This window comes from Cimex lectularius, unplaced genomic scaffold (genome assembly GCF_000648675.2).
Source record: "Cimex lectularius strain Harlan isolate CLEC.00 unplaced genomic scaffold, Clec_2.1 scaffold229, whole genome shotgun sequence".
NCBI classification, from domain to species: Eukaryota; Metazoa; Arthropoda; class Insecta; order Hemiptera; family Cimicidae; genus Cimex; species Cimex lectularius.
This window is the reverse complement of record NW_019392783.1, coordinates 177,362-187,519: the sequence shown is the minus strand read 5'-3', so window position 1 is coordinate 187,519 and position 10,158 is coordinate 177,362. Positions and strand designations below refer to the sequence as shown.

General features: G+C 32.0%; 1 protein-coding gene across 1 annotated transcript; it reads right to left on the bottom strand.

Moving 5' to 3' along the window:
• Positions 1-8,704: 8,704 nt before the first annotated feature.
• Positions 8,705-9,785, bottom strand: LOC106669514. The gene is made up of 3 exons (XM_014399042.1): positions 9,569-9,785; positions 8,815-9,041; positions 8,705-8,722 (listed from the first exon to the last, which is right to left on the bottom strand). The coding sequence occupies exons 1-3, from the start codon at positions 9,783-9,785 to the stop codon at positions 8,705-8,707; spliced, it is 462 nt and encodes a 153-aa protein (XP_014254528.1).
• Positions 9,786-10,158: the final 373 nt, after the last annotated feature.

Here is a 10,158-nt window from a genome sequence, read left to right as displayed (position 1 = left end):
AACAGTTTCCAATAGAATCAGTATCCACAGTCGGGATCCTGATTAATCCGCAATATGCCGAATCTTTTCTGGAAATTTATCAATTCGTAGGTTTTCCGTTTCTCACGACGATTTGGTCGTTTCATTATATGCCCCTACTCTACATGATTTTGTTCTTCTGTTGTACTAATATTAAATGATTTCGGGCAACCGTTCCATGAAATATTCAAACATAAAAATACTCAAATGACTTGGTGATCAGTTAAAACATAAAATTTAACATAGTACTAGTAGTGTCATTTGTCGATTAATTATTTAAGTTTTACAAGGAACCAAAAAAAAAACCAGGTTCAGAAACGAAACCCACTCTCTAATGCATTTTATATGCCATACTCTCTCATTAATTGCTATAAAATTGGCTTCTACTTCTAAGTCGCATGTTCAGTAAAGCTGTAACTTCACGAGAATTGAATTTTTTTTAACGATGGTTCGCTACAGCAGAGGTCGTATAAACCTTTAGGGTGCCGGTGTTTTTGAGAAAAAGCCCATTTGTAAATATGTCGGGTTCGAATACTGGAATGCTAGATTCGAACCCGGGACCTTTACCTTACGCCCCCAATTGACTATAACTACAAAGACAATGCATAAACAAAGTTTTAACTACTTCTGAGCCGACTATTATTACAAAACAAAATATTTAAAAAGTTTAAGAAATTTATATCTAAACAAGAATGAGATTAATCAAAAGACTCGGCGGAAAAAAATTAACCTGCCATAAAACAGACTATTTAACAAAGATCAAATTCTACAAAAATCCACATTCTAGATGAATGTTTTTAGTACAAAATTTGTCTCATCATTCGTCATAACTTCTTCAACAGAAAAAAAGCTAATAATAAATCTGATCGAAGTACCCTCCATTAACAGGTTTTAACTACATCATGGACTACAAAGTATTATTATATTTGTGATACAATCAAACCATTACATTTTTTTATGTCGTATAAACCGTCAGGGTGCCGGCGTTTTTGAAAAATAACCCATTTGTAAGTATGTTGGTTTCGAATGCAGGACCGCTGGATTCGAACCCGGGACCTTTACGTTACAGTGTCATCGCCTAAACCGTTGCGGCCACCGACGCCTCAGAATACATATTTGACTATTACTACAAAGATACGCTTGCTAACAAAGCTTAATTTAGTAAATACTGTTAAACCAAAAAATTACGATTTGTTTGCTTTGTTTACGTACAAATATTTAATATCAGTGAATAATTATTTCAGTTATCTAAAAGAACCCAATACATAAACATGACCTTGGCGATCAAAAATGATTACATGCTGATTATGATATAATACGGATGATAATCAAATACAATCAAACAATCTGATGCAATCTAACCAATACATAATTGACTATTACTACAAAGACACACTTGCTAACAAAGCTTAATTTAGTAAATACCGTCAAACTAAAAAAATCGTTTTTTTTTGCTTTGTTTATGTACACATCAGTGAATAATTGTTTCAGTTATCTAAAAGAACCCAATACATAAACATGACCTTGGCGATCAAAAATGATTACATGCTGATTATGATACAATACGGATGATAATCAAATACAATCAAACAATCTGATGCAATCTAACCAATACATAATTGACTATTACTACAAAGACACACTTGCTAACAAAGCTTAATTTAGTAAATACCGTCAAACTAAAAAAATCGTTTTTTGTTTTTGCTTTGTTTATGTACACATATTTAATATCAGGGAATAATTGTTTCAGTTATCTAAAAGAACCCAATACATAAACATGACCATGGCCATCAAAAATGATTACATACTGATTATGGTACAATACTGATGATAATCAAATACAGTCAAACAATCTGATGCAATCAAACCAATACATAATTGAATATTACTACAAAGACACACTTGCTAACAAAGCTTAATTTAGTAAATACTGTCAAACCAAACAAATTACGATTTTTTTTCTTCAGTTATCTAAAAGAACCCAATACATAAACATGACATTGGCTATCAAAAATGATAACATGCTGATTACTTTACATTGATTTTATTTAATACCAACTTCGCCGACGAAAATTTGTACTAATGTCCAACAAATCTCGTTGAAATAGTTCATGACAGTTCTTTCAGAATTGACATTTTACGACTTTCACCGTGCCCACGTCAACGACGTTACTCGCAATCTGGTGAAAAGCTCAGTGTATTATCTTCTTTTGTCTAACGCCCAGAACAAAACGGCCGTCGCCCAGAACCGATTTTTCACATGTTTCTTTTTCGCATTTAATACTGCCTTCGAATTGCCGGGAAGACGGTAAATTCCTATCCTGAGCCTTTTTACTTCCGGCCTTTAATTATATCCTTAGCGAAGTTCAAAGAATGAGGTAGGTTAAAGGCCAATAAACGGGATTTCAGAGCTTGTTTTACCATAATCTAATTTTCCTTACTATCTAGTATCAGTAAGCTTAACACTTTTAACAATTTTTACATAACTTTACCATGTAATGAGGTTGCACTACCGCAACTAAAGCAAACTAGAAACAAAACACTTCATAAAAGTTGAACATGAAAAATGTTAATATAGAAAATATCTCTTGTTAAAAATAAAACCAAACAAGAGAATTCGTTATGTAATATGTATCGTAAATTGAAAGTCCTTTCGTAAAAAATAGGTAAATCGACAAGGAAAATCCATTATACAATTTTTCCTCATAGTCTGTGTTGATTGGACGGAAAAATCTTTATATATATATATATATGTAACAATGACTATAAATAAAAAGGAAAGTCTTCAGAAATCTAAAATTATACCTAAATATGATTAGTCTAAAATTTTAAGCCTAGAAGGTATTGAATCTATAGACATAGATAACTATCAAATCGAATGGCAACGTAGCAGAAAATTGAAATAAAATGTTTATGAACAATGTTATATTAGTCTTCTGTCTTATTTTCTGATTTGTTATATTGTTCATATTTATTAGTTTTTTTGATAAGCATCTTGGAACAATGATTTATTAAAAGAATCACACTTTAAAAATTAAGTTGTACGACAAGACAATTCATAAAAGTTGAACATGAAAAATGTTAATATAGAAAACATCTCCTCTTAACAATAAAACCAATCAAGAGAATTCGTTATGTAGTATTTATTGTAAATTGAAAGTCGTTTCGTAAAAAATAAGTAAATGAACAAGGAAAATCCATTATACAATTTTTCCTCTTAGTCTGGTTCATTGCACGGCAAAATCTCTTCAATATACATTTACGAAATATACTTTTTGTGCGGTCCTTTTCTGCATTGTCGTAAACATTGTAAAGTTCTCGGACTTATATTTTTGCTTGTGATATTCAACTTTTCATTTATTGGTGAGTTACTTTCTGTTAAACTTTCTTGCTCTTTCCTTATTGTTTCGTGAGATATTTCGTTCTTAAATAAAATTTTATTGCTTTAGAAATATTAGGATTGAAAAAAAATTGGTTTTTGAATCGTTCGTTCATTTTAGATTATTCGGAGATCGTGAGATGCAGTCTGGTGTGACGTAGGTTTTAGAAAAACATTTTCTTTATCATGCCAACGGTTCGATCTTTATTGAGATCATCTTCAGGGCCTGGGATACATAAACATTGTGCAAATTTTACAAATACATTTAGGAGGTGAGAAAAAAAATGAACTTATACAATGCTAGAATAGAAAATTTTAGATTAAAAGAAAAAAAAAGAGTTTATACAATGCCATAAAATTTCAGATTAAAAAAAATGAATTTATACAATGCTAAAAAATTTTAGATTTAAAAAATAAATTTATACAATGCAAGAAAATTTTAGATTTAAAAAAATGATTAAAATGCTAAAATATTCTAGCATTTTATAAATTCATTTTTTTATCTAAAATTTTCTAGCATTGTATGAACTCAATTTTTTTCTTTAATCTAAAATTTTCTAGCATTGTATTAACTCAATTTTTTTCTTTTAATCTAAAATTTTCTAGCATTGTATAAAGCCAATTTTTTCTTTTAATCTAAAATTTATTGCGTTGTATAAATTCATATTTTTTTCCTACATGTATTTGTAAAATTTAAATGTTTATATAACCCAGGCTTTGAAGATGATCTCAATAAAGATCGAAACGTTGGCACGATAAAGAAAATCTTTACCTAAAACCTACGAAGATTCATCATTGGCTAAAGGTCACCAAACACCACACATGTTCATTTTAGTGTTTCATAAGAGATTGATCTTACTTAGACATTGTAAAATGACCACTTAATTTTTTTTCAGTGATGGAATAGTTGAAAATGGATAATGGGAAAATATAATATATGTGATTTCATGGTTTAAATCCTTTAAAATATCATGTATAACATTATTTTATAACACGAAAAAAATGTACATTGACTTTTAGCCGTATTGCTCTTATATTTTGTCCAATCGGCTAGAAAATAAAACGTATTTATTATTTTAGATTCTGCGTAATAAAATATATACATACTTAAAATTGACTTTTACTACAAAAATAATAGAGTTATAACGTAATAACTACCTAGATTTTCCAGCACAGGGAGTAGAACTGAACCAGATGGAGGCAGAAAAGTTACTGGAAACGCACTCCTGGTTTCTCCCATCGTTCAAACCTTGGGATATGGCCAAACTAAAGAAAAACGAGACACTCCACTAGGGCTGTGCTCCAGTAACCCAAAAAACCACCTACCTGTTGTGGTCTTGGGGCTCAGCAATGGGCACAGATCGCGTTCCGGTATCTTAGGCCATCGGGATTGTTAAATGGATGTAGTGATTATGTTGCGTTTGTGTTCTGTATCTGTGTTGTGTTTATGTTAATTTATTCGAATGAATTTATTAGCGTGAATGGAAGGGGCTGTTTAATCCCGCCTCAAGGAATGTTGAGTGTTCTGGGGAGTGTGTGGAGTCTAGAGAGTATAAGGTATTAGCAACAATCGAGTGGTTGAATCCCACCCCAAGGAATATCGAGTACTTTGGGGAAGTGAATGTGACCAAACTTCCATGTTTGTGGTGATGTTTATGCGGTGCTGTATTTTTTGTTTTCTTTAAGTTTTCACAGAAAAGCCGCGAGTCAGTAACAAATTGACGATAATAAATGTGCGTGAAAGACCAGAAACCGCCCCTAAATATCCTCCGCCTCTACATTATTACTATTATTATTATAACCACTACAATTTCTATTATACAAAGACAAGACCGATAAGTAAGGACCAACTAGCATCGAATTGTCTTTTGCTACAAAGACAATATTTAACTACCTCAGAATAGGCTAGACTAATAGACATATTTTCTGCAATAATGATTACATAACTACTTCCGAATTTAATATCACTTCGAAGACAAATGGTAATAAGGAAAATGATAGTACATATTCTTATTTACACAACATAGGGCATGTTGCTAACAAACAAAAATTCTTTACAATTTTTTGCGTTTTAAAAGTATCAAAATAATCAATGATTTAATATTTTTGATATATTATTATTTTTAAGGAGGAGGGAACTTTTTGTCTTTCTGCTTTTTGCTGATGCTTAGGTTAGACTTAGTCCTTAAAACTCCTGGCTAAATACGGAGCTTAATTGCTGTTCATTCATTAATATTAGCTTTTTTACGACACAAGCATAGATAATATACGTGAAATTAAATTTTTTAGCTTAACATGCTGATAAATTTAGAAAGTTAGCAAAGAAAAAAATAATTTAATTATAATGAACAGGTATTGAAATCCTAAAAACTGCAAACTCTTGTGCAAATGGAATTTACAATGCGTGTGAACTTAGTGAAACATTTTCACTGTTGTTTGGCAACATTTTTTTAATTTTTTCCTTTCGGGTATTTCCCCCCTTTTTTCCCCCCATACAAATTGGCTAATTCCTCCTACGTGACATTACGGCAGTAAACAGAAATTAGCCTCGGCAGAGTTTCGGTGGTAAAACTTGTAGGGCCCCGAGGATGCACGGTTTCGGAAAGTGAATCAAGGAACAAGGGAGAGGTGATTTCGTTATTGAAACTTTGCGGCTAATTACTTTACAAACTGGGTTGCAACATGCCAAGGAGTGCCCAAAGAGCGTCAACTTATAATCACAGATGAACATTTCGGCATTCACTAGTTTTCCTTCATCACATTCGCCCACGCTAACTCAAAGGGGAAGAATTGAACTTTGAAAGTTAAGCTTCAAACGAACAAAAAACACCAAATAATCCAAAATGTGTTGTGTTTAGTGAGTTAGTCAATGATTATTTGGAGAGCGTGAAATGCGGTCTTGTGGGACGTAGGTTTTAGAAAAACATTAATTTTCTTTACCATGCCAAAGTTTCGAATTTTGTTGAGGTTATCTTCAGGTCCTGGGATTTATAAACATTGTTTATATTTTACAAATACATGTAGGATGTAAAAAAAATGAATTTGTACAATGCTAGAAATTTTAGATAAAAAAATAAATAAATACAATGCTAGAAAATTTAACATTAAAAAAAATTGTACAATGGTAGAAAATTTTTGATTTAAAAAAATTATACAATAAAATTTTAGATTAATTAATTTTCTAGCATTGCATAATTTAATTTTGTTTTTAATCTAAAATTTTCTAGCATAAAAAAATAAATAAATAAATAAAATGAATACAATGCTAGAACATATTAGATTAAAAAAATTGTCCAATCCTAGAAAATTTTACATTAAAACAAATTTGTACAATGCTAGAAAATTTTAGATTAATTAATTTTCTAACATTGTATAAATTAATTCTGTTTTTAATCTAAAATTTTCTAGCAGTGTATATCTTTTTTTAATCTAAAATTTTCTAGCATTGTGAAATTTTTTAAAATCTAAACATTTCTTGCATTGTATTCATTTTATTTATTTATTTTTTAATCTAAAATTTCTAGCATTGTATAAATTTATTTTTTCACATCCTACATGTATTTGGAAAATGTAAACAATGTTTATAAATCCCAGGCTCTAAAGATGATCTCAATAAAGATCGAAACTTTGGCACGATAAAGAAAATGTTTTTCTAAAAGCTACGTCTCACCAGACCGCATCTCACGATCTCCGAATAATCATGATACAAAATGTTACAATAAATATTTTCGTATCCTTTTACTCGACTTGCATAAGAACACAATTATACAATTATAAGTATACAATTTCATTAAATCATCCCTGATAACTTATTAGTTTTCGCTGGTAATAAAAGAAAAACAGTCGAATAAAAATTGCGACATATTTTTCCTTTAGAAATTAATCTAAAAGTTTCTTTAGAGATGCTTTAAAATAACCGAGAAGATGATCCATTTCTTCTTGAAAACCAAACCGTCATTAACCACTGCCACCTAAAGGCAGACTTAATGAATTAGGTGCTAAAGTTTGTTTGAATTAAAATGTTCCATTTTAATGTCTTATTAAGGAAAAAACTTTCGAGAAAGAGAAAATTCAATGAAACACATACCAAACCGAACGGATTAAGTTTTTTTAAATATATTTTATAGGTGGAACTGCAAAAGTTTTGAACGTAGGATGAGACGTGCTATTCAACCTAAATATTGGCCAGAGCTTTCGACAAAATAATTAATTGATGTATTTTGAAATAGATAGTTCATCTTCTATACAAGTAAATGATTATTATTCCAATGGTCGTAATCATTTTTGTCTGATTTAGTTAGGTACTTTACTGAAGTATATGACAATTACCCGCTTCCTTTTCTGATTTCTGGGTGTTTCATTCTTGTTCTTCTTCACAGTTTGATTCTTTTACTTTCGTACGAAAAAATAAATGCTATTTATATGAGAGGTTGTTGCTGGCCCCCGTTGATGAAGTAGTGATGGGATGTAGTCTGAACCTCGAAAAGGGAAACAGGTCGGTGCTGTTCGAAACCGCCCTTATAAATCTCTCCAGGGAAACAATATACAACCTGAGCCTACATCCAAGCCCAACTTTATACTCTCGAAGGGTAGGTAGACCCGTACCGCCTCAGGATGATCCACCTTACAAATCACTAAGAAAATAGCACCTACAAGTTTAAAGCAAACAACAACATTTTTATGTTATTTCTTGACAAAAATTGTACTATACATATTACGATAGTTACATTTTTTAAGCATGTTAGATATTTGGCATAAAAATACAAAACCAGCCTATTTCGTTTAATACGTAAAAAAACTTCTCAATCAAATCGAACAGTATCAAATTGAACGAGTATAAACGAGGTAAAATTTTATTAAAATGGTATTTTTACTTTTCCTTAAAATCTTTTTCAGAGAAATTCAATACTCTCAGCAAGCTTTCCACTAATTAAAAAACCTTTCTAAGTCATAATTTTACTTTTATTTCAACGTCAGATGAGATTTTAAATGATAACAATCTGTAGTTCAGACGTGTTTTTAACTTCAATTTGCAGATTCACGAAAGTTATACCTTGCTAATTTTTGGTTCAGTACGTAATAAATAGGATAATTCATCAAAAGAGATTCCACAGGAACGGTTTTCCTAATTTTAGCCATGTTAAACACATTAATTGGACGAAGTCGATCATTAAAAGCGGATAATGAAGGTTCATTCGGTGTAACTATGATCGTATCAGGACTATACTAAAGCACAAGACCACATCTAACATCTAATATTACAATAAATACAAATTACCTTAGATATCGTAATTATGGACTTTTTATTTACGGCTTATCTGCAATCTATTAAACAATGGTAATTTGGATAAAACATGTATTTTAGTATTATACATTCATATTTAAACGATTATTTGAGTAGTACAGCAAATTCGTACTGTCTTCTCGACGTAATACGGCACTTTTTTTCTCGACTGTGACCGCACGTCATAAGGTTTGGGGACGTCGTAGTAGACTTTCACTGGGACGGGGACTTCTTTATACTTGAGGACTTTGACCAACTTGATTACTTCAAACGGCACTGGTTTCTCGACTTTGTAAGGCACTGGGTGATGCACTTCGACTTTGACGGATACTCGGATGATTTTCTCCGCAAAGTACGGTCCTTGAACGAATAGGATATAAAAAATTAAATACTTTAAGATACGATTCTTATATAGACCAATTTTGAACGGAAAAGTAAAGAAAACTAACTATTCCAGTTGTGTCGAAAAAATAAAAATTCCTAAATAATATTTTTTGATATAAATCGGTTGTATTATTAAGTAACTTATTATGTAAGTAGTAATATTGTTGGGTGGCAATAAAATAAGAAAATTATACTNTGTAATTATATATATATATATATTTTTTTTTTATATCGGCAAAATTATGTACATTTCAGTCAAATTGGTGGGATTTTTCATTGTACTTTAATTTTACGTAGCCGTCTTTTTCTTCTTTACGAAGTCCCACTTGGGAGGGCTTGTAGACTTCGTAGTATCTTGAGCTTTGACGTAAACTTGGACTTTTTTCTCTACGGTGACTGGATAAGGTTTTTGGACGATCACTTCGTAAGGTTTGGACACTTCGATGTATGGCTCGACTGGGACTTTGACTTCCACGGGTACCTTCTTCTCTACGAAATATGGCCTTTTTTCTCGACGGTGACCGACATGTCATAAGGTTTGGGGATGTCGTAGTAGACTTTCACTGGGAAGGGGACTTCTTTGTACTCGGGGACTTTGATCTCTTTGACTACTTCATAGGGAAGTGGTTTCTCGACTTTGGAAGGCACTGGGTGAGGTACTTCGACTTTAACCGACAGGGTAAGGTTCTGGGACGTACAGTTTGACTTCGACTGGGACATTCCTCTTAACGGTGTAGGCTTAACCCTTGACCTTAACCCGGTGCGAAACTTTTTCCTCCTTGGTTCAGACTAACGTCCTATGCTGCTTGATTTGTTTTGTACTCTAGGACTTTAACCTCCTTGATTACTTCGTACGGCTCTAGTTTCTCAACTTTGTAAGACACATGATAGGGTAACAAGGGTTGACGGGCACATGGACGATACGGGCTCTCTACCGGATACGGGCGTGGGACGTACTTGACTACCACGGGTACCTTCTTCTCCACGGTGTACGGAATAGGTTGTACGACCTTGTAGAGCACGATCTACATGAATGTGAACTGGATACTTCTCTTCCTTTTCGACCTTAACCGGGTACGGAACGTTTTTCTCC

Bases quoted from the DNA above. Each gene is read 5' to 3' on its own strand.
- LOC106669514 (XM_014399042.1), bottom strand. From the start codon at position 9,785: ATGTCCCAGTCGAAGTCAAACTGTACGTCCCAGAACCTTACCCTGTCG. The intron at 9,042-9,568 runs GCCATATTTCGT...TATTCGTTCAAG, and splicing joins GGTCACCGTCGAGAAAAAAG to GACCGTACTTTGCGGAGAAA.